This window comes from Cheilinus undulatus, linkage group 14 (genome assembly GCF_018320785.1).
Source record: "Cheilinus undulatus linkage group 14, ASM1832078v1, whole genome shotgun sequence".
Lineage (NCBI taxonomy): Eukaryota > Metazoa > Chordata > Actinopteri > Labriformes > Labridae > Cheilinus > Cheilinus undulatus.
In genome coordinates this window covers 29,880,212-29,905,263 of record NC_054878.1, presented here as the reverse complement: position 1 = coordinate 29,905,263, position 25,052 = coordinate 29,880,212, and the positions used below count along the sequence as shown (strand labels likewise).

The 25,052-nt window shown below is 39.1% G+C and overlaps 2 protein-coding genes across 2 annotated transcripts in view; both read left to right on the top strand.

The window, feature by feature from the left end:
- The window catches only part of afg1lb (AFG1 like ATPase b), a 49,537-nt gene extending 32,168 nt beyond the window's left edge, over positions 1–17,369 (top strand). The window contains exons 8-13 of the mRNA XM_041804723.1: positions 7,909–7,991; positions 8,706–8,776; positions 11,009–11,109; positions 12,046–12,186; positions 14,620–14,727; positions 15,362–17,369. Of these exons, the coding sequence (XP_041660657.1) occupies positions 7,909–7,991; positions 8,706–8,776; positions 11,009–11,109; positions 12,046–12,186; positions 14,620–14,727; positions 15,362–15,508 (651 nt within the window). The 3' untranslated portion in view covers positions 15,509–17,369. The remainder of the gene's footprint in view (positions 1–7,908; positions 7,992–8,705; positions 8,777–11,008; positions 11,110–12,045; positions 12,187–14,619; positions 14,728–15,361) is intronic.
- A 7,218-nt stretch (positions 17,370–24,587) lies between these two features.
- Positions 24,588–25,052, top strand: part of foxo3b (forkhead box O3b) — a 59,778-nt gene continuing 59,313 nt past the window's right edge. Inside the window, exon 1 of the mRNA XM_041805144.1 lies at positions 24,588–24,809. The gene's annotated coding sequence lies outside the window, so the exon portion shown is untranslated. The remainder of the gene's footprint in view (positions 24,810–25,052) is intronic.

The following is a 25,052-nucleotide window of genomic DNA, read 5'->3' as shown; positions in this document are numbered from 1 at the left end:
TTCTGCAGTGGTTCTGGTTTTGGGTCCTCAACAAGACTCAAGAGGGGGTTGAGGGTGGGGGGTCCAGTGGGGTCCTGGATCAGGAAAGGTGGGGCCTCCAACTCAAAAGATGTTTCCCCAAGAGGAGCAGCCGAGGCAGGGGGAGGTTGTGAGAACGACCTCTCGGAACAAACCACGGCTGGCCCAAGGCGGTCACACTTTAAGGGAATAGATCATTAGGTGTAATTAGGGTGTTCACATTGTCATGTACCCCCCCGACGGCCCAAGAATGAATAAAATCACTAGATACACCCCCCCACACACCCACACACACTCACACACAGCAGCTCCCCAGTTAGTGAAAACACTTTGATGTCAGAAGAGTCGTCCAGAACTTGCCAGCATAAAGGCACTGTTTTAAGCTTTCTCTCTTTTCTCCCCCGTCTCTCTCTCTCTCGACCCTTCCATCCCTCCCCCCTCCTATCTTTTCTTCTCTCCCTCCACATAAGGCTGTAAGACACACATGCTTGAATGAACGACAACCTTTCTCCCTGCTCTCTCTCTCTCCCTCCTTCGTCTCTTTTTCAGCCTTCCCACCCCGCGTTTCTTTGAGGCCTGGTCAATTCTCTCCAGGCCCAGACAAAAAAAAAAAAAAGCATCAAATGTTTTCTGCTGCCGGGTAATGAGGGAGTGGACCTCATCAGGGCCCAATAGTCAGCTATCCTTGGCTTTTGTTGCAGCTCAATGGCACGGCGCTCTTTGAAAAACTCAAAAGCAACTTTTTGAGGAGTAAAAGGATGGAGAGAGATATGGCAGGCTCAGAGGGGAGCAGAAGCAGGCATCAAGAAGAAAAAAAAAAAGCCACTCTGTTTTTATGCTAAACGGCCGTCCAGAGGGAGCAGTGGACAGCTCGGACAATGACGTGATTGGAGCTACATGTGTTTGGATGACTTTCTTCTAAAGAGACCCTGATTCTCATGTCTGTCATGGCTCTCTTTAGTCTCCCCCTCCTCCCCTCTTCTTGTCTCTCAGAGATCCTGAATACATCTGTGCGAGTACTAGGGAAAACCTTAATTTGTAAGGGCTTTTTGCCATGGTTTGTCTGGGGGCACATTACACATGTGGTACCAGTTTTCATCATCATAGAGCTCAAAACTTGCTGCCCGTGAGCTCAGCGGTTCTTATTTAAGAAGTCAGTTTCCACATTTAAGTCCTTTTTAGTAAAAGAAAACAGCTGATAACTTCAGTGTTAGTGGCTATTAGCGGTGTGACAGTGTGCTCCAAAGATCAGAGATGTCACTGTGACACTCAGAGGTGCGCTGGACTTTTCTGTTGATGGAAAGGGTCATAAATATTCTGTCATACCGTTTTACAATCCATCATTATATTTTCTTTTTAATATCTGTAATATAAAATAATTCAATTTGGCTTTACTAGTAGTGTTCAATTTATGAAGCACCCTTTCCCAACTAATATTTAAAGAACAGTTGGGGACATTTTTTGAGTGTGATGAATGGAACCACCAGAATATGATTTTTTTTCACCAGGATCTAACCAAATGTCAAATTTGGTGAGTTTTGGAGCATGATAAGCCCCCCCAAAAAGGAATTTGTTTTACCAGGAAAAAAATAACAACGCATAATTCCTTCAGATACAATAGGGCTGCTGCACTGGTAGGTGCTTGAGCCCTAATAATAGTATCAAATACAATTTCAATAGGGTCCTCGCCAACCCTAGGTTGGTCATAGGGCCCTAACAAGAAAGAACAACTTTATGTGGCAATCACATACTCCTGTGACAACATCAGACTGATTTAACTCCTATAATAATGTTAATATAACAGATTTTATTTAGGTTAATCATCATTTTTTAACTACTATGTTAATAATAGTTCTGAAAATGAAAATAATGGACTCTATTTAGGTTAAGCATCATGAATTAAGCCAGACTTCTGATCACTTAGCTAAAGGTTACTGTATGATCTCATAGATACTACAGAGTGCTTATCATTTTTACTCTGCAGGAGGCTGTCATTCTTTTTGTGATAAGGTGAATAGTATATAAAGAGAGCATTATTTCCAAGAGATGCAATTGCTCAGTCTTTGTGTGCCGATGATACTTTAAAACGGCCACACATATACGTGCAGAAAATAAATCATAAGAAAAACAATTTCTTCAATCTAAAATTAGAGCCACCATTTATGAGACCATGTGTTTAGTTTGTGCAGCGTACTCATTGTCTAACACTCTGCATGCTGAGCTGTATCCCTCTGTGATGTACTAAGACACCTCCAGCAGCTTCTCAGTGCAGACCAACGCGCTTTCATTAACCTACGGCGTCAAAGTCAGTGTAGTCCACTGGCTACAAGATTTTTTAATAGATTAAATAACCTCCTTGATATTCCATGTGTGCAAAATGGATAAAGTCTATGCATTTGTCTATGTGCGTGTGCTGAAACTAAATCCACACCAACAAAACTGACAGTGAAAATCTTTTTATTTTGAATCAATTTTTGGTCATTTACTACTGCTAACTCCCATGTTAACCACCGTATTGTTGCCCAGAATGCTTTGTGAGCAGCTGTCAACCAATGAAGGCTGCAGGATCGTTGCGTCATGCTGTGTCAAATTGCACAAACTTAAACATTTAGATCATGACGGTGACAGCCTGAATCACTTAAAATGAAGATGGAGAGACAGAGAGCCTGTGATGTGGCCTTCTGTGTCACATCAGACAGGAAGTGCTTTGGGCAAAAAGTGTTTTGGTTTTTTTTTTTCACTTTTTGGTCCCCAAGAGATTGAAAAACAAGTTTTAATTTCCGTTTAGTTTTTTCTTTTGCCTTCAATACATACCATCATTTCACAATTTGTATCGTCTGTGGTAAAATGAAATAAATAAACTACTTACTTCAATAAAAACAGTTACAGCTAAAGTTGGTTGCTATCAGTGGGCTCTACCAATCAGAGACATCGACTTGTGTCCTCTACAAAATTATTCCCATACATTGTATGCCATATATTGTTTATAATGTGAATAGGTGTATTTAATCCCTCTTCCCAGGCTTTTTCATGTATTTTCTCAAATTCCAGGATAGATGTGCATTTGAAACCAGGACTTTGGACCACTGAGGAACAATCCAGTTCTTTTTCTCCTTAGCCCAGATGAGATGCTTTTAACGTTGTCTGTGTCAGGAGGGGATTGACACTAAGATCACAACACTTGTAGCTAGGGTTGGGTGTCCTGTGGGGTTTTTTCTGATACCGATGCCAAATCGATAGTTTTTATCCGGTGCCTGATTCGATACTTTTGAGAGAGAAAGTGTGTTGAAAGTCAGTGGGAGCCTAAAAGATGTCTGGGTCTTGTAAATGATTTTCAGAAATATCTTTACAAGATGCCAGACAAACATAGGACAAGAGAAAGAATCTAGTGTAACTTAACTCATAAATCACACACCTTCCATAACATATTCATATTTCTTGCCTTTTATTTGGGGTGGCAGGGTATCGAAATGAAGTATCGATATCTGTGTTGTAATTTTATCCAGTAGGTGTCGGATGTTTTAGTACCGGTACCATGTCGGTACCAGATTTCAATACTCATCATCCCTACTTGTAGCCCATCCCATGGACATGTCTCTTGATTCATCCACTCTAGCTTCAGCTGGTGAAACCGTCCTACGTTCTTGAATCGACTTTGTTTGACAATCCTCTGGCAGATGAGCTCATCCCTGTTGCTTGTGGACCTTTTCTTTTCACACTTTTACCATCCATTCAACTCTCCATGAATATGCCTTGATACAGCCCTCTGAGAACAGCCTGCCCTTTCAGCAGTGACCTTCTGTGGTTTACCCTCCTTGTGGAGGTTGTCAATCATTGTCTAATGGACATTTGTCAAGTCAGCAGTCTTCCTCATGACTGCAGTTGTGTGCACTGAACCAGAGTGAGAGAATGACGGCTTGGGAAACCTTTGCAATTTGTAGAAGTTTAACTTTTTAAAGTAAATCACAGGAGAAATTCAACTTTTACACAATATTCAAATTTTTTGAGATGCACCTGTATATATTACAGTTCAAAGGGTGGAATGGGCCCATGCTGCATAGATACGGTGGTTTTTAAAAGGGTCTTTACAGCTCTACTTGCTGATCAGTACCCTGTGCTCAGGTACAGCAGCGTTCACATACTCCATATACCATTTCTGAGTGCACATGAATCCATAAGTGAGTGCATTATGTGAAACTAACCCCAGTTTTGCTCCAGGAAGTATCATTAGCTGAAAATACATCATTGAGGCATTTCATAATAACTTGATCACCTTTTGATAAAGCTTAAAACATCCCAAAATGAAAAGTAAAACCCCACAGCTCAGATAAAGTCATTCTAAAACCAAATCTATTCATCACTTTATTATTACATTAGCTGACATGTTGATGTAGACCGAGTAGATTTTAAAGGTATTTGTTTTCCTCAGCTGTTGTTGCTTCATTCTGCAGGATAGATAAAAGGGCGAACTGTAGGAGATCAGACTGTAAGTTGCAAAGTAGACAGACTAAAGATCTGAGTCTGTGAGATGATGATGGAGGGGGGTTGTGGGAGGGGGGGCAAGACCACAATGTGTAGGCGGATGAAATCTTGGAGGAGTGAGAACTTGACAATCCTCTCAAGAAAGATAATCAAGTAATGACCCGCGAGGCCTCAGCCTCATCTGATTATAAATAACCAATGGAATCATCACTGCTGATTGTGTTTCCATTCCTCCTTCTCTCTGTCTCGCTCTTATTTGTACCTCACTTCTCTGTCAGGAAACGCAACAGTGTATATATTTTTTTTTACCACAGGTAGAGACAGTACATAAAGAAAGAGAAGAAGACAAACTGAGATTCTAATGATGAGACGACCGTACTGACAAGTTTTTTTTCCCTCATTTTGGAGGGACTATTTACCCGTTGGAGGGGTCACAGTAGGTTGATGAAATGACACCTCCCTTTTGTGCGAGGGGGAGGGTGAGTTTGTCAGGTTGTTATTAAGCCTGATTCAGCCAATTGGCTCGGAGTGGGAACCCCGTTTGTGTGAGCGGACATGGAGATAAAAAGTTGACAGCAGAGAAGAATAGAGTATTTCCGTCCCCTTGCTTTGTGATGATTACTAATTATCCTGCAGCTTAAGAGGGCCAGTGCCAGAAATTCACTGATTTCATAATTTTTCCTGGAACCACCGTCCAATCCTCAGCCAGCCGCCGATGGGATGATATGCAATTCCTTTCTTTTCTTTGATAGAATGGTGATGATGATTATAGTTTGTGCTGCACCCCCTGACATGAATCCTGTTGACGTTTTACACCGTGAGGAAAAGTTTGAACTCTGCGTCACAAGTTCACCCCTGCTGTAACACACTTGAATAGCTGCAGGAACAATAGATCGGCTCAATAAAGCATGAAGACATGACATGAAATCAAAGTGCTGTCAAAGGAGAAGAAGACCTCTCTGATCCTCTGTTCTGCCTCTCTCAATTTTTTCACCTGCTCTTCATTTGTTCAGTTTACCATTTAAACTGTGACAAGAGTAATGAGTACATTTACAGCACAAGTGATAAGTTTAAAGCAATAGAACAGATTCAAAATAGCAAAAATGTAAGTTATAGTAAAAACCAGAAAGGGCCTGATTCCAAAATTTAAAAAAGGATCTGAATCTGAAGAGATGCACCAATTGTGAAAATTAGGGCTGATATTGATGTCCATTAGCCTTGCAAAGCAGGTGGATTTGCCAGACTGTCATTGGGCAAAACCATCTAAGCAGTCAGCTTTGGGTGGACTGAGGCGGTAGCTATAGGTGTGCTTAAATTGTACTGTGAGCCATTAGCAATAGCTGCCTTCAGTGTAGCAGTTAGCTGGGATACAGCTGTAGCAGCAGTTTTATCAGAAATTGACATTTCTTTATTGAATAAAGAGCAATGATCAGCACTGAACGCTTTTTATGACAGAAGCAATGTTTTTGCTCTTCTTCTGACTTGTTTCAGCTTGAGTTTGCCATCTTTACTGGTAGGGTTGAGTTGTACTGTAAGCTAGTGTAGACAATGGCTACTACCAGAGTAGCAATTAGCTTGGATGTAGCTGCAGAAAAGTGGCAGTTTAAATCAGACCTCCAAGAAAAGTTTTGTTTTTTTTTGTACATCTCCTGATACGTTTAGGCAAGACTTTTAGCCGCCGTCAAACTTCGCTGCTCACTACCATATCGCTAGCCAACTCAGGTTAGCATTGGAGCTAGCATGTCTGCTACCGCATTTGTCATGTTGCTTTGATTTGCTGGTCATGAAAGTGACAGAACATTAGTCCAGTCACCTTCTGGGAATAGTCCTGCCCTTTCCCAGATAAATAAATATATTCTATGCAGCAGATATATGAAACAGTCTACCTGGCATGTCAGATTACCTTCTGCTTTAGATACATGTCTTGTGTTTGACAGAAAAGATTTTAAGTTTGAATGCTTATAGTAATTTGTAATTTTTCCAGTGAAGCTTGTTGGTGGATGAAACTCATGCAGAGACCAGTTGGGAGAATTGCAAAAACATTGTCCCTGCCAAGAAAAGCGTTCAGTGCGGTTCTGTGCTCCCCTTTCAACAAAGAAAAGCTGTTCAGATCAAATAAAAACTTTTTAAAGCTACATCTGAGCTAATAGCTGTTTCCAACTGAAGTTATTGCTTCCGGCATATAACTAAACCCATAACTAACAAAACTCATGCTGATGCAGGTTGGGAGAAGAATGAAAACATCTTTTGTTTTTGCTGCTAATAAAGAAATGTGGCAAAGTTCTGATAAAACTCTAGCTATAATAAAGCTTCAATCGAGCAAATTGCTACAAAGGCAGCAATGGCTCTGATTGGTCAGGTCTGTTTTCAGACCTGGCACAGTTGTCTCAGATTGGAGCTTTGCAAGATGGATTTACCTGATGACAGACATGGCATATGGCCAATCTATCTTCTTTGCAAGATTAGAACGATTGATAATTTACTCTCTGTTTGGGTACAGAAAATTTTTATTTTCTTAAGATTATTTTTAGGCCTTTTGCCTTTAGATAGGACAGCTGAAGAGAGACATGCACTAAACATGCACCAAAACTGGAAATCGAATCTGCAGAGAAGGACTATATCCTTAGTTAATGGGTGCCTGCTCAACCAACTGAGCTAAACCAGTGCCCAGAGAGGCTTTTATCATAAAAGAAAATAGGGAACTTCATTTAGATCAAAGACTCTGACCATGAACCATGATAAGAACTGAAGCGAAAGTAAGAGAACTATAAAATGGTAAATGTTTGATAACCCAAGGTGCAGATGACTTTTAACTTTTACACAAAGCTGTCTGTGAGTTTTTAAGAGTACTGAAAGGGACAATAATGCAAATGATTACTGTGATTTAAAATGAATCAATTAATAGCCCATATCGAAATCAGTCTAAATAAGCTCCATCTTTACAACGTAACATTTGAGAGATTAATGCATCAGTTAGAATTCATATCAGTTGTTGCAGGGGAAAATGCATATCAGTTCCAAATATCTCACTTAAAATCACTATCAATATTGGCCCTGAAAAAACAATATTTATCTTTTCTACAGCATTTAACTGGAAAATAACTACATTTTAAAATGTTCAAGCTGTATTTTGCTGTCTGCTGTTTCTACTAACTCAACCTGTGTTCTTTTTTCAAGAGTTCATACCTTGATGCTGACAGAACTGTATAATGAGAGCAATGCTTATAGGCAACCAATCCAAACACAGATAATGCCATGTTTCTAAAGCTTTAGTATTGTGCCATCAACATTTACTTCATAATAGCTCGCTCTCTATTGTGAATTTCCAATGGGCATATGCCTGTTATCCTCTTCTAGTGTTGCTTCTATACATAACTGACTTTGTCCCTCTGTTGTGTATTTGTTTAGGAGTACTGCCACACAATCTGCCTGGACTCTGGGATCGACTACAGGAGGCTGGACAAAGCTGAAGCAGGGAAACTCTACTACCTGTAAGACATGCATAATACACATAATATGTACTCTTAGCACTGGTCTTATTTACAGTCCAACTCTTCTTAAAGGCTGTGCAGAGACATGAAATTACACACAAGCATTCACATACGCACACGCAGAAGATGTTTGTGCACATCATCATGAAGGACGGACAGAAAAGGCAAACAGATAGATAAATAAGCAGAGGCAGACTTGGAGATTTACAAGGACCTACATTACCTTGAGAGATCCATGAAAAGCGTGAAAGAGGAATAAATAGAATATGAGAAAATGGCAGAGCTTGAAAAGCTAGTTTCCTATTTTGATCATTACTTATAAACACACATGCAGACAAACAAGGTATGAATGACACTGCTGTTGCTCATCGCTGGATTGGAGCTTTCAAGTGCTTTCGTCTTTTCACTGTATGTAAATAGACGCATCGCACCCTTTTACCCGGAGTTAAAACACAAGCACACATACAGACACAAACACACACTTCACAATGTCATTTTGCTCGTATTCACAGGCTAATGCTCGTATTTAGAGCCCAGCATCCTGTTTTTTACTGATGAAGTGAAAAGCTAAGTACCCCCCTTCCTGTGCTCTCCTTGCTGCCACCGTTTGATGTGGCCACTTCAACATTATTAATTTCATATCCTATTCTGTCTATTCTCTGCTGTTGCCTGTGTGTCTTTGTTTGCGTGTGCGACTGTATGTGTGTTGCTCAGCACAGAGGAGCCTGGTGCAGAGGCCTTCCTGGATGCACGGTTTGAGGAGCTGGCTTTAACTCAAAGGAGTGGTAAGTAGTAGTAAGTAAACACAAAATCAGCTGTTTAGAAAAGTAACTTTGTTTGCTGTCAAAAATCAAATGTTATGACGTCATATTACTTTGTCCCAAGTTACACACCGGTTCATAAGGAGAATCTGAAACATACAACACTGAATCAATTCTCCATGAAACACCTGCTGAAATTACAGAGGATGCGAAAGTGCAAAAAATTGCAATACCATGAGTGTCCGCTTGAGGCTGGCTGCAGGAACACCGGAAGTCCCATCTGGACACCTGTTAAACAGCCCATTTTTACACTAGAAATACACTGGTTTACCGCCTGATTCAAAAAACCAAACGTGTCTCATTAGCTAGTGTCTTATTGTTATCTCACTGTATGGTGGGTGAATTTTTTTGTACCATATAATTGTTTGGATTATATTTAGGATAAACCTCACTTCACGGTGATTGGCGCGTCTCATTTGATTGCCAGATAGCTCAGCAGGCAGAGGCTCCGTTTCTGTCAACCGGAATGCTAGCTAGCTAGCTGACAGGAAGTCGCGCTTGGTGGGCGGGCCGTTAGGTTGATCCAAAGTTCAGTTGAGACCGCAATTTTAATATGGAAGCCTCCACGGATTGCCTTCAAGAGCCGTTTGAGTCCGCCTATTGTAAGCAGAGGACTGACGTCACACGGGGTCTACAGTCTATGGGTTAAGCAACATGAGCTTTAGCAAACACAGCTAAAGCTAACATCATGAAACATAGTGGAAATTCCCCCCTAATGTGGACCTCCATCCCTCCCACACCTGATCCCTGTAATACTGTGGTTCTTACAAGACATTTCCAGGTTGAATAGAGACCAGACTAAACAGTAAACACCTGTTCATGTTTCATGGATGACTTTCACATAATGAGGGGAAAAAGTTGTTAAAAGTGGCTCCTCTGGGGCTCCAGTTTAGCTCAGTTGGTAGAGCTTGTGTACATACTCAGGCTCCAGCCTTGAATGCTCTGGTCACAGGAATGAATCTCAGTCTTAGCCCTGTTAGGTTCATGACTTCCTCTACTCATTCCCCCCACATTTCCTGTTTCTCTTAAGTTGTCCTATTAAAATAGTGGAGAAAAAAATCAAGACAAAGAAGTGGCCCTCCTGGTTGATGCTGCAAGCTACTGGCATAGCATTCTGAGAACACATGGCCTACGGGCATTTGCCCAGATAGATGTGAAATATATCCATCAATATTGCTTTACATTCAACCTGTTGACCTAACACCTAGTTTTGTTACTGTTGCTTTCTGTTTTCATGTGTTTATGGAAGCCCATTTCTGCAACTTGAAAAAGAAAAAAAATAACAGTTTGGAAATTATTTTTTAAAAATACCATAGTTTAAAAGTACATCCTAAATCGAAATTTTATGAGATAGTCATGATTATGAGAAAAAGAGTCAAAGTTAAGAGATACTAACTCACAGTTATGAGATAGAAGGTCTCAATTATGAGTGAAATGAAATAGTAACAGAATAAAAAGTCATGATTATGATACAAGTCAACATAATGAGCAAGTGTATCTTATAATTATGATTTTCTCAAATTTTGACATTTAACACATAATTGTCTTTTATTTCATAATTTTGATTTACTATATTATGATTTTGATTCTGCATCTCATAATCTTAACTTTTATTTCATAATAATGAATTACTAATCTCTCAATTTCAACATTTTTCCTCACAATTTTGAGCTTTATCTCATAATTTTGACTTTTTATTGCTGAATTTTAACGTTTTTCTTATAATTGTTACTTTTTATTTTACAATTTCAACTTTTTACCTCATAATTGTTACTTTTTTCAGCTTTGTATGTCATATTTTGACTTTTTTATTTCATGATTTAAGATTTTTATCCTAGAAATTTGACTTTTTATCTCATAATTTAAATTTCTTATTTTATAATCTGTTTTTTCCTTTTTTGTAGAATTCCCTGTCTTTAATATTTTCTATTTTTAGTGGTATTATTGACCTCCACTTACTTCATAACTCACTAAAACATTGTTTTCTCACATCAAAAGTTCAAACTGAAGATGATGTAAGACATGTTGAAGCATTGGTATTGAACTTCTCTTTTGGTGTTATGTATATTAATAGTAGAGGAAGGTTTCAACTAACGTAGGCCAAGGTAAACTCTAAAGCTTTGGTAGATTAATGCTGTGAATGTAAAAACAAATGACAGGAGGATCACTTATATTATTGGGTGTGTGTTTCCATAGTAACAGGCCCTCGGCTGCTCAAGGTGCTTGGTCGAGAGGTGACTCTGGAGAAGACTTGTGGCTCTATCGCTGACTGTACTTTTGATGAGCTGTGTGGCAAAGTGAGTTTTTATCCTTGTTTATCATTTTTTTAGAAAAAAATTCAACCAAGTCAGCTTGTTTTTATGCAAAATAAGATGCCGAAAAAACTTCAAAATAAAAGTTAGTTTTCTGACAGAAAGCATTTAAGAGGGAAATGAAAATAATTAAAACAAAGTCATACTCATTTCTGGTAAATGGTCGTCCAAATACATGGTCTGAATGAAGAATTAAGTATATTCTGTCTACCTTGTAAGTTTACTTGTGGCGGCATTTTCCCTTTATTGTGAAACACTTGAAAGCAAACTTGTTGAACTCAGCCTACAGATATCCTGATTACTTTGAATTTTTCTCAGACTGCCTAAAACGTGAACGCCCCCAATCTTTTTCTAACACTCACACACACTGAACACATTCAAAATCTCATACAGTACACTCTCACACACAAAACCACTCAGCACTAATCAAAACTGCTCAAATTCAAAGCACTTCGCTCTCCTCTTTATTGCCTGTGTGTTCTGTCTCTTCCCTCCCCTGTGTACTTATTGTCCCGGCCTTTGCTCTCAAACTGAATCACCTTCCCTCCATCTCGCTCCCATTTTCTGCTCAATGTCAAAAAGCAAGTCTATTGACAATTTTGTGAATAGTTGAGCCCGTTGTGCCTCAAATAAAGCAGCGCAATGTAGTAATCTGCAGTAAAGTCTGATGCCTGATGGACAGCAGTGAGCTTTTGCAGGCATCCCAGCCTCAAGGCTTTTCCCCCCATCTGACATATGTTGGCACGTCCACTTTAATTTTGAGAGCAATCATCCTGAATGGCAAAGAACCAAGGACAGACACTAAAATGACAACCTGAGCCAGACATACAGACTGCAGCATCCATAGTGTGTGTGTCTGTGTGTGTTGAGCACTGTAGATTTAGAAGCCCAACTTTTGTTCCTGGCTTGTCTTTTTTTCAGCCTCTGGGTGCCGGTGATTACCTGGAAATGGCACAGCTCTTTGACATTGTATTCATCCGCCATGTTCCTCTGCTAACACTGAGCCTGAGGGACCAGGCCAGGCGTTTCACTACCCTCATAGACAACTTCTACGACAACAAGGTACTCCATCTTTGTTTTTATCACTGCAGCAGGGCTTCTAACAGGGAACAACAAAGAAATGAAAAACAGACACAATGTCAAATTGTTTTGCTGAGAGTGTCTGACATTAGTAACCTTGCAAAGGCGTTGGATCTGCTAGATGCCATGTCTGTCATCAGGCAGATATATGATACAAGTTACAAAGATTCAAAATGAAACAGTTGTCCCCAGTCTGAGAATGTAAGGACCAATCAGTGTCTCTTGAGGCCCCGATCACAGGGAGACGAAAACAATATATCGCTGTTTTGTTTTAAAAAGTTTTCCGTAAAGACAGGAAATATCCGCGTAAGCACTGAACCACTGAAAACAACTGTAATATATAGTATAGTGCAGTTAATATACCAAGCCTGTATGTGGCGCTGTAACACTGCCATGGAAATGCACCAAAAGAGAGAAGATCTAAGAAAACTGACACAAACTTTCTTCTAGTTGACCTTCTGGTTGTTCTCGGCGTTGGATTTAAGAACATATAGGTGTGTGTTTCAAGGTGGTGGTAAAGGAGCATCACATTTTGATGTAAAAGCCATGTGGGTGCCTGTGGGTGGGGTTTAGCTGTACCACAAGCAGGTACAGCACAAGCAATAGCTACCACCGTTGAAACGATTAGCTCCGATGTAACTATATTGGCACATTTATCAGAACTAGACAGCATTTCTTTATTAAAAGAAGAGCAAAGAACAGCACTCAAAGCTTTTTTTTGGAGAAAAGATGTTTTTGCTCTTTTCCTGCCTGGCTTCGGTATGAGACTGATTCACCAACTGGCTTCACTGATTGTGAACAACAATAGGGACTACCTGTCGAATGTGACAGACAAAATGTTCACCCTCTGAGAATTTTTGTCATGCAATTGACATTGAAACAGCCAATCTAATGAGTCAGATCATTACATTAGCAGCACTAGCACCACCTGTTGCTCTCTAATGTTCACATTTCCAAGCTGAATCTGTTAAGACTCTGCTTAGCTTTGAATGGTTAAATGACAGTTTACCCGCATCACTCCTATGAGATGCTATCCATCTGCTGTGCTTGTTTACATCCAGGCTGAACAGCAGGTAGAGCAGACCCAAAAAAGTAGAACTACGGCCCCACCTAGTGACTGGTGGAGCTGTACACTGCACTGTACCCCCTGTATTTTGGGCCTGCTTTATTAAAAATATTGGCAGTTTAACAGACCAGTTATCCTTGTGTAGACAAATTAAAGTCAAGTCAACTTTATTTATATAGCCCATTTAAAACAACCTGGGTTGACTAGAGTGCTACACAGAGTAAAACAGAGCGAAGACTGTAGTTTCCAGAACTCTTCACATAAATAAAATCACACAAGTATTATGTTTAGTATTGCTTTATGAATAAGGATATGCCACTGGTTTAGCCTATTTGTGGTCAGTAAAGGCCACCGAACTTGATCCTACAGAAAACAATGATGAGTTTAGGGCTTTAGATTCGTTATAAACCTAAGTACACAGTATCTAAAGATTCAAGGCATTGGAAAGATGCAAGCATATATAAAAAATCATCGTAATTAAACAGACGCATATAAGGGGCAGCAACAAGCCTTTTCTTTGCATCAAAATAAAAACAAATCTGATTTCTGAAATAAAAGCCCAGATGCAACTTTAACGTCTTTACAAGTTGCTCAGCACAAAGCTTTGCAGCTTAAAAGTCAGAGAATCATCAATCAAAAACCCAAGGTATTTAAAAGAAGACACAGATTCAGTCATAATAATACTCATGAGAGTGATGAAATTATTTTAAGTAACCTCAACATTAGCATGTTATTGGACAAACAAAATTCAAGTTAAGACAAGATAAGAAAAACTTTTAACACCCCCGATGGGAAAATTGTCTTGGACTTTGTCCTACATTTACAAAAACAGCAAACTATATGAATAAAGAAATCATTCAAACACACAGAGGGATGTGTTAGTGACCTCATTGCCTTGAAAGTTAAAACAACAATGTAAAGATGAAAAATGTTACCATTCAAGTTAGATATTAATGGATTTTTTTAAATATAGGGTGCCCAGGTCATCAAAGCACCAACCATTACCCAGCATTCATTTCAAGTCATTTCCTAAAGTTAAGCAATACAATTATATTAAAAGTCCTTGAAAGCTCAGATAAAAACTTATACTCTACCACTGTTCATGACAGAAATTACTGCAGGTAAGTCCCTTTTAGGGCCGGCAGTATATTAAGTATTATTCTATAAAAGGGATTGCATGCACTTCAGTCTTTTCAAGGATATAATAAAGCATTTTTGAAATATATTTATGTACAATTGGTTGTTTAATTTTGATCTCAGGAAACAAGCACTTCATCTTTAACGATAAAAGGAATAAGCACTTGAAATAAATTGGACATTTACGTGCGTCTTTATTTGTTTGGTTCCAGGTGAGGGTGGTGCTGCTGGCAGAGGCTCCTATTGAGCAGCTTTTCGCCCACAGAGGAGGAGAAGATGAGAGGGACAGACAACTGCTGGATGATCTCGGTCTCAGCGGGGTAAAATCACATCCAACAAAACAAAATGGAACTTGTTAAATTGCAGGACAAAGATGACTTTCTATCAGCAATGAACGGGAACTGTGTGGTAATAAAGTCCTGCAGTTTCTTAGGGATAAAAAAAATTCTTGATTAAGATCAGATCAGAGATAGTGGCTTTTTAGTCAGGACTACTGGGTTGTTTATTAGCTTGTGAACTAAAGAATTAATAAAAGGGCTGTATTGCTGTCACAATGCAATTAGCCTACAGAGGCTGTGTTGAAGTATAATTTCTTTGATATTAAAAATATTAACATTTAGCTTACCAATTATTGGTTTAAGTCAGCTTTAACTTGAAGTTCATGTAAACAAAATACATTTTTTTATATGTTAAGTTGATATGTCAATCATATTTTGGCTTCATAACAAGTTGGAAAATGTTTGTTATTGCGGAATTGTAAGAGGTTTTACTCCAGTTCAACGTCTGTCATTTTATTCTTGTTTATATTTTCCGGAAGATTTACCTGAAAGCAGAAATATGTTGTCTGAAACTTGAACAGTTTGGATCAGCAGATTTAGGGGTCAAACATGTAGCCGTCTTGTCTTAACCCCAGTTTTTCATCCTGAAACCTAACAATGTTGAATTTTTTCTCAGGATGCAGCAGAACGTCTGACTCTGTTCACAGCCGAGGAGGAGATCTTTGCCTTCCAGAGAACTGTCTCCAGACTGATTGAGATGCAATCAGAGGCTTACTGGATGGAGGGAGACCGCAGACACAGCAAGAAACACATAAACTCCTAATTTACTGTTCTGACTACTTGATGAACATTTACTTCCAGACAACATGGTACCTCATTGTCTACTAACTCTATAACATATGATCTGAGGTTGCAGAAATTTAGAAATATCAGGTCCATTTTGGATTAAGCTCTTAATCTACTGCATTACATCCAAGAAAACCTACAGAAATCTAAGTATGGAAAAGAAGATACTCGTTTTCAGTCAGAATCTGATTTCAATTTGTCTATTGCATGAGTCTTACAGAGTTTTTCTGTCGGGCCCTCTTCTATGAGGTCTGCTCTCTCCCCCTTGTGGACCATGAAATTTAAAGAAAACAGAAACCTCTCCAGCATGAGTGAACCTCTAAGCAAACAGGTGCCTACTTCAGGGAAGGACGGCAGGCATAGTGTCGCCCATAGTAGACGGCTACCGCCCTCTAGTGGCTGATTGGGGAAAAATTCCCAAGCTTTTCCTTTCTTTATAAAGTAATATCCATATTTTCTGTGTAGGTTTGGATTAAAACCCAAATGTATGCAACATGGGAGCAATTTAAAATGTTGTCCAAGTATTTAATGAATGAAATCAAACACTGTATTTACATTAAAATCAGGGGAATCTGTATTGCAAAGTCAGCTTGCCAACTTTTAAATTTCAGAATAATTAAATAATCAAGGGGTTTTTTTTTTGTGAAGAGGTTGTATACTGTTGATGTTGATTCAATAAAATGTGTTATGTGGTTGTGTAAATAGGATTAAATCTACAATAGGGAGTTTTAGTTATTAATGGGTGAAGATGGCCTAGTGGTAAGGTAGAGGCCCATTTTCCAGGGTTCCTGCAGAACTTTGAAAAGTCTTGAAATTAGACTCGTAAGATCTAAGGCCTGAAAGATCTTAAATTTTAAAGGGCACTAACTTATACATTGTTTTACCCAGTCTTCATTGTTGGGCTAAAGTCTGCAATGTGCAGTTTCTGTGCAGCTGTGTCACTCTTTTAGTACCATCTGTTTTCGCTGCATGAAGTCTGCATGTCTCTTAGCTTTATTACAGTAGTTTAACTCTCAGCCTGTGTTGATCGTTGTGAGATAGACTCACAGGTCACAAGTCACTCTGCAGATCTCAACCTGTCATTTGTCCGTTTTGTGGAGTTTTCTCAGCTGAAGCAACACACCACATGGTTTATTTGCTTAATGATATACTCCCTGTTTTCTTTAAATGCACGGTTATGACCTAAGAAGCGAGGAACAGGGCCCCCATCCCTCGTCAGTCTGGTTTGTATACCAGCATACTGGTATGGAAGTCACTCTGGTATATACACTCCCCAGCCACTTTATCAGGTACATCTGTTCAATCTTTGTCACACAAATAGCTAATCAGCCAATCACATGTCAGCAACTCAATACATTTAGGCATGTAGACGGGGTCAAGATGACTTTCTGGAGTTCAAAATGAACATTAGAATGGGGAAGAAAGGTGTAGGGAAAAGGTTTAAGGGAAAATATCTCGTGAGCAGCAGCTCCATGGATGAAAATGCCTTGTTGATGTCAGAGGTCAGAGGAGAGTGGCAACCTGAAAGGCAACAGAAACTCAAATAACCACATACTACAACCATGGTATGTCAAATACCGTCTCTGAGTGTAGACCTCACCAAAGTTGGATAACAGACGATTGGAAAAACGTTGTCTGGTCTGATGAGTCTCGATTTCAGCTGCAACATTCAGATGGTTGGGTCAGAAATTGACATAAACAACATGAAAGCATGGGTCCATCCTGCCTTGTATCAATGATTCAGGTAGTGGTGTAGGGGATATTTTCTTGGCACTTTGGGCTCCTTAGTACCATTAAAGCATTGTTTGAACACCACAGCCTACTTGAATATTGTTCCTGACCATCTCCATCCCTTTATGACTACAGTGCACCCATCTTCTGATGGCTACTTCCAGCAGGATAACGCACCATGTCACAAAGCCCAAATCATCTCAAACGTTTTTTTTTTGTTTTCTTTTTTTACATTACAAATTAACTGTACTCCAGTGGCCTCCACAGTCACCAGGTCTCAATCCACTAGATTACCTTTTGGATTTGGTGTAACGAGAGATTCGCATCATAGATTTGCAGCTGACAAATTTGCAGCAACTGTGTGATGCTATCATGTCAGTATGGACCAAAATGTCAGGAATGTTTGCAACACCTTGATGAAACTGTGCCATGAAGAATTAAGGCAGTTCTGAAGCCAAAGTGGGTCCAACCCAGTACTAGCAAGGTGTACCTAATAAAGTGGCCGTGAGTTTAAGATGTAGCACACTTTCAAGATGAGAAAATGGGTATTAAAAGTGAAGTTTATAAACTGTGTTTTACAGTATATATTACAATATATATTTTTTATAAAAAGGGATGTGGACATTAGAAAGAATCTTCTAATTTTACTTGTAAGTAGTGGTGAGCATGAAGTGCTACAGTCATGGCATAAAGTATTGACACCCCTGGAATTTTCCAGAAAATACAACATTTCTCCCAGAAATTGTTGCAGTATATGTTTTTGGTATACATGTTTTTATTTCCTTTATGTACACTGGAAAAACACAAAAAAGCAGAAGAAAAGCCAAACTTGCCAAAATTGACATAAATTTACACAAAACTAAAAAAAATGGACCGGACAAAATTGTTGGCACCCTCAACTTAATATTTGGTTGCACACCCTTGAGAAAAAATAACTGAAAGCAATCGCTTCCTATAACCATCAACAAGCCTCTTACACCTCTCCACTGGAATTTTGGACCACTCTCCTTTTGCAAGCTGCTCCAGGTCTCTCAGATTTGAAGGGTGCTTCTTGCAACAGCAATTTTAAGATCTCTTCACAGGTGTTCAATGGGATTTAGATCCAGACTCATTGCTGGCCACTTCAGAACTCTCCAGCGCTTTGTCTCCAACCATTTCTTGGTGCTTTTTGAGGTATGTTTGGGGTCATTGTCCTGCTGGAACATCCATGACCTCTGACACAGACCCAGCTTTCTGACACTAGGCCTTACATTGCAGCCCAAAATCTTTTGATAGTCTCCAGATTTCATGATTCCTTGCACACAGTCAAGGCACCCAGTGCAAGAGGAGGCAAAACAACCCCAAACATCTTTGAACCTCCACCATGTTTGACTGTAGGTACTGTGTTCTTTTCTTTGTAGGCCTCATTCTGTTTTCTGTAAACAGTAGAATGTCATGCTTTTTCCAAAAAGCTCTACCTTAGTCTCATCTGTCCTCAACATGTTCTCCCAGAAGGATTGAGGCTTACTCAGGTACATTTTTGCAAACTCCAGTCTGGCTTTTTTATGTCTCTTTGTCAGCAGTGGGGTTCTCCTCGGTCGCCTGCCATAGCGCTTCATCTAATTCTGATGACGACGTATGGTCCGAGCTGACACTTTTGCACCCTGAGTCTGCAGGACAGCCAGAATTTGTGTGGAAGTTGACTGAGGATGTTTATCCACCATCCCAATATCCTGTGTTGCATTCTTCTGTCAGTTTTTCTCTTCAGTCCACATCCAGGGAGATTAGCCACAGTTCCATGGGTTATAAACTTCTTGATTATATTACACACAGTGGACAAGAGAATTTCAAGATCTCTAGAGATGGTCTTGTAACCTTGAGATTGTTCATATTTTTCCACAATTTTACTTCTTAAGTCCTCAAACAATTCTGGGCTCTTCTTTCTCTTCTCAATGCTTGGTGTGACACACACAGGCACACAACATAAAGGCTGAGTCAACTTTTAGACATTCTAACTGGCTTCAGGCCATTTTTGAGTTTTGCGTAAAATTATGTCAACTTTGGCTCTTTTCTTCTATTCTTTGTGTGTGTGTGTGTGTGTGTGTGTGTGGGTGGGTGTGTGTGTGTTGTTCTAAAACACACAAAGGAAATAAACATGTGTATACCAAATACATTTGTAATTGCAACAATTTCTGGGCGAAATCGAAAAATTCCAGGGTTGCCAATACTTTCATCCTTGACTGTACCTGTCAAACAAATGAATAGTTAAAATATGGACAAGTTAAAGGGATTTGACAAAAGGTTATTGGAACTCTCAGGGTTTGTTTAAAAAATCTTGAAAGATCTTTTTTAAAGATAGTTTTAGTACCATTTATTTAAAATAAAAAATAGGCATTATTTATTTATGTAAGTAAAGGTCAATGATTTAAATCTAAATTACAAATCTAAATTTCAGTTGCTTTACAGCTGAAATGCTGTAAAAATAAATAAATAAATAAAGCTTACTATGGTAAAAATCCCCACCACATGCATATTTGCAGTAATTAGTCTGTAACTCAAATACTGTAGCATATGCACATTTGTAAAAATAACTGTACATTTCTTAAATTATCTTATCTGCCTCATGTAAACCTGTTCATATCCTTGTATATGTTATATTTCTAATCATGTCTAGTCCGCATTCTTCTACCATTTCCACATCTTGCAACCATACTATCTATGCACATGGACTTGTAAAAGAAAAAAATACCTAAAAAGAGCTTGTACATATTTAAAACTATTTTGTAATACTTTTTTCAGTTTTATTTATTTTTGTATTTATACCATAAGAGCAAGGCTAACTGGAGTCTAATTCCTTGTTGCATAAGTACACTTGGCCAGTAAAGCTAATTCTGATCATTTCAAAAACTCTACATAAATAAGTTTGACTCATTTATAAAGAAATGTAAAGTAAAGGGACATTTTGCAATTTTATTTTCAGAGAATAGAAATGAGAGAAAAAAATATAGAATGGCTGCAATCATTAGTCTCTTCTAAAATTAAAAAAAATGGAACAAAATATTGCTAATTTTATATTGTGAACTCGGTATCATATATCATGTGTCTGTATCAGCAAGTGACAGCTGCTTAAGTTTTTCACTTACTTTTTCAATGTTTTTAATTTGGATTGGATTGTTCTAGAATTGATTTTTGCAGCATAACACAAGTGAAAAAGTGTTAATAGTAGTGCTTTTATCATTGTGTCTCCAAAATGGTATAAAAAATAGCATTTAGTGTTAGATATATTTAAAGGAAGATTTCAACTAAAAGAATTTTTCCTGATTTCTATTCTATTTTAGCCACAGTTCAGTGGTAGCCAGAGCTGCAGTGTTTTGGAACTTCTCTTTTTGTGCCTGAAGGTGGCAGCAGAGGGCAACCAGTCAAATCAAAACTTGTTATTGCGTCTGTGTAAGGATGAGGTCATCCTAGTGCACCACTCCAGCCTGGACCAACCCACCCTGACAACTACAGTGAGAACAGCAGTCTGCACCTACAGTATGCAAACCTGCAACCTTATATAGGACACTGTGATGATGTCCAGTCAGTATTATAGCACCAACACAAAAACAACAGATTAAATGAATAATCTCATTACATTCAAGCCCTAATATGTGACTCAGTGGCCTGTCTGTGGTTGTGCAGGTGTGTGGGTGTGTGCACAGATGCATGCACATGACGTGTGTCATGAAAATGTGTTCCAGGCTGAAGAAAGGCCCCTAGTCTATCCCAGCATAATTCTCAATTAAAGAAAAATCAATCATGCCCTACACCAAGGCCCCTAATCCAGTCAGAGCATTATGCTGTTTGGGGGGAAACATCAGACACAAACAGAGAAGGCCGCAGTGCTTTGTGATTGTCTTAATTGGATGATTCACGCTGGCTTAAGAGGGGTGGTCTTAGTTCTCCGTCCCTTCAGGACTTAAGACTTGATACCCCCTGCTGACAAAGGGAAGGTGTAAAACTTCACTTGTTGTAGTTTTTAACCTAAAAAGGAACAAAAACAGACAAAAACATAAGCCCTTTAGGTATGTGTATTGTCTATAATTGTAGGTTTTTACTTTAGCATACATGTCTATGGATCCACCACAATATGTCCTGAAAAAAGTGCATTAAAGTTATATCATTTAGTTATGGGGTGATAGGTTGAATAGGTCCATTTTAAGGAAAATAAAATGATATTGTGAAAATTTCACATGTGTTTGCTGTGTGTGCTTAAATGTTCAACGCTGTTAAGACCCAGACTGGGGCAACTCAGGTAAATCTGGCTTATCTAGTTGCTGAGTAAATCAACCAAATGCCAGCAGAAATACTGCAGCAGAGTGTTGAAGAGCCACGTCAGACACTTGGTCATATGATATGCAAGACTCAACACAGACTAAATAAAAACACCAATCTGAGAAAGCCCAATGACCTGAAATCAGCCAAAATCCTGTTTAGAGTTCTCTGAACATTCAGACTCATTCCTGCTGTTGTTTTGGTTAGGCAGTTCATGAAGTCAATCAAGACAAATCTCAGTCGTATGCATTTGTTCACTTACAGCATTTCTGCTCACTCAGACACCCTGACCTCCCTCTGTGCATGCAGCCTGCAGTTACCTCCATAGCGCTCTACAGGAGTCAAACTGCTGCATCAGGTATTCTCTTTGATGTGAATAGAACAAAAAGAATAGCACAATGTGAGTACGTGTAGACCAACTATCTGCTGTAATCCTGTACAGTACACACTCCAGACTGCTGCTATAATTGAGCTTGTGTGTGCTGCTCCATCCTGTCTGGTTAAATGTGTGTCAGTGAACACATAAACAATGGTGTCCAGTCTTTTTATAGAGCATGTCTCTCAGTCTGCTGATCTGGAATACTGGGATGATCATAAAACATCATTAAACATAAAACCCTCACTAATATAATTTCAACTTATTGCACGAAAATAAGAGTGCACAAGCAATACACAATTTGAAACTTCTATGTAAAATATTAATAAATGTTTTATGTAGATTTTAAAAATCTATCTCCATGCTTCAGTACTGAAGTGATGTCTTGTTTTGGTCAGCTGTGAGCGCGCATTCTTGCACAGAACGCTCGAGTACGTGCAGATGGACGCGCATCTTGCACGTCATTCAGCCCTCTGAACAAAGAAGATGTGAACGAGGCTGTTTTGATCCTGCGAAGGTGGAGGAGGCGAAGCTGGGGGTGGAGTGGAGGTTGGTCCAGTGCATCACTTAAAGGATGGAGGACCATCTAGGATTCCTCCTCCTCCTCAGCACCCTGGCAATAATAAACGAGGTGACGTCATCCTGAGCGAGGTAGCGCGGGCTCCTGAGGATAAGGGGGCGTGACAGTCGTGATTGACAACCTGGCCTGCTAATTAAAGGTACACAAGACGAAGCAACAAGAGGTCGATGTGAATAGAAATATGGAGGATGGAAGAAAAGTCACATCAGGTTGAAGTGTTTAAAATGCTTATCGAAAGGACGCCATAAAGGTAATGTTATGTCCACATCTAAGTCCGAATGAATGTGCACAATAAACCATGCAAAATACATTAACAAATACAAACCAAGCAGAAATTTCAATAGATTTTATTTCAGAAAAACTCAAAATGTTTTATAATGACATCTAAGAGGAAACTATATGATCAATATTGGCTGATGGTGTACAATTGTGACATTACATAATAAAATCATATTTATAAGGTGACCTTCAGTACAGCATTTTCTATATGAAAAAGTTAGCCTCATATATTCAAACATGGGCTCATGTTGAGTAATGTGATGACTTTTTTTGAATCTCACCAAACATAAGTGCACATTTTTTTATAATTTGGATGATGATTTAGATTATTTCTAAACAATGAAATTTTAAGCTACAACCAGGCCCACCCACTGATTTGTCTGCACCCCTGACAAACCCAGAGAATGGGCTCCCAAGTTGTGATTTATTGATGAAATCAATGCAAGTGTGTTGGATCAGTGGCAGTAGTGCTAGCTATCCTGGCTAGCAATTAATCCATTTTGGATCTAAAGAGTGTGTCGAGCTATTATTGGGCCTGATATTGAAGTTATTCATTTTTGACACTTTTTGAACTCTTTTGACCACTTTTTAAGCCCAGTTTTTGCATTTTTATTTGCCACTTTTCATCCATTTTTGTGCACTTTTGAACCAATGTGCCTCTCTTATAAATTTTTTTTTTTTACCATATATTAACCCATTTGAATCACTTTTTCCACCCATTTTGCCACTTTAAATCAGTTTTGTCATTTTTAAACCCTATTCACTACCTTTACTGCTGTTTTGTGACTTTTGACCCATTTCTGGCTTCTTTTGAGACATTTTTACCACTCTTAATCCTACTTTACCAGCATTTCTGCCCATTTTGTCACATTATCGCCATTTTGCCCCTTTTTGTATCCTTTTCATGCCTTTTCCTACCCATTTTTTGGCTCTTTTTGCCTTCTGTTGCCTCTATTATACAATTTTTAACCCCTTTTTTGTCTTTTTTTCTCTACCCATTTTTAGAAATTTGAAGCACTTTTGCAACTTTCCACCTATTTTTTGCTTCTATTAATTTTTTAAACCAATTCTAACCCATATTTATCCTTTTTTCAAAGGGGTCGACCTTTTGAAGAATGATACACATGGCAGCATAAATAAATAGCTAAATAAATGAATAAATAAACATTTGATAAGAGTGGTTATTTTTCAGGTTGAAAAGAATTGAATATCAGTTATTACAGCCCATTTGAATGGGCCCCAGAAAGCTCAGCCCTTTATCTCCCCTTATTGGCAGCCTTGGCTTCAACGGTATAAATTGTCAGTTTTAGTTACATAATGTCAAAAAACTGTACTATCAAATGCTACTCATAGTTGAGTGTTAGCAACTTGTGTTGACTTTTAGCATATGTATAAATAAAAGAAGCGATTTCAAAAGTTCTCGAGATTTATAATAGCCTTAATAATTACTAGAGCAGAGTAAACTTGAGTAGCACACCTGAAGTGCGAGTCAAACCAGGACAAACTGAAGTGAGACACAGAACTCTCCATTTAGCCAGCTTGAATCGTCACAAAGCTCTATCAAATTTAAGTGTTTAATGTGTCGCCGTCTCTCTACGTCTGTCACCTCTGACATGTCAGGACGTGTCCCAGCCTCTACCTGCACGCGGACAGCTCCCTTCTATCTTGCTGTAGTGTCTCTTTAAAAGGCGATTCCATGCTCAGGATTCAGGGGGCTGGCCCTTCATCGACTTGCATGCGCGTGTCTGCGTGCATGCGTGTACGTCAGTGTGTGTATGTGTGTGCGGAGAGCAAATCGAGATACAGTAGTAGCCCAGAGTGAGGTGGCAGTCTTATTCCACATCGACACTGACTTGCCCTGCATACATTCTATCTGTCTCTGTATCGCGAGCGCACTTAGAGGAGTGAACGTAGGAGAGAGTCAAGATGGCATCTGGACGTATCCGCGGACAATCCGGGATCTAGTCTCGTATTTTTTCTAATTTAGTTACATCGAGCGCAAGTGACTGGCCGTGCAAGGTAATTCATTTAAAGTGTTAAGAGCGGGTTTATGTCCCACAGAGCTCAGGTCTGAGCACTTTCTCCTCTGCCATTGATCTTCAATGGGTGGATTTAGACTCTTGCAACCGGACAGGGCTCAGTGCAGATGACTATTCATGAAGGAGCAGTGTTTTATAATGAAGTGAGGCAAATATCATTTAAATATTTTTATAGTCTCTACGCAGCTTCATTGACAGAAAGAGGTTAAACCCGCTCGCTTGT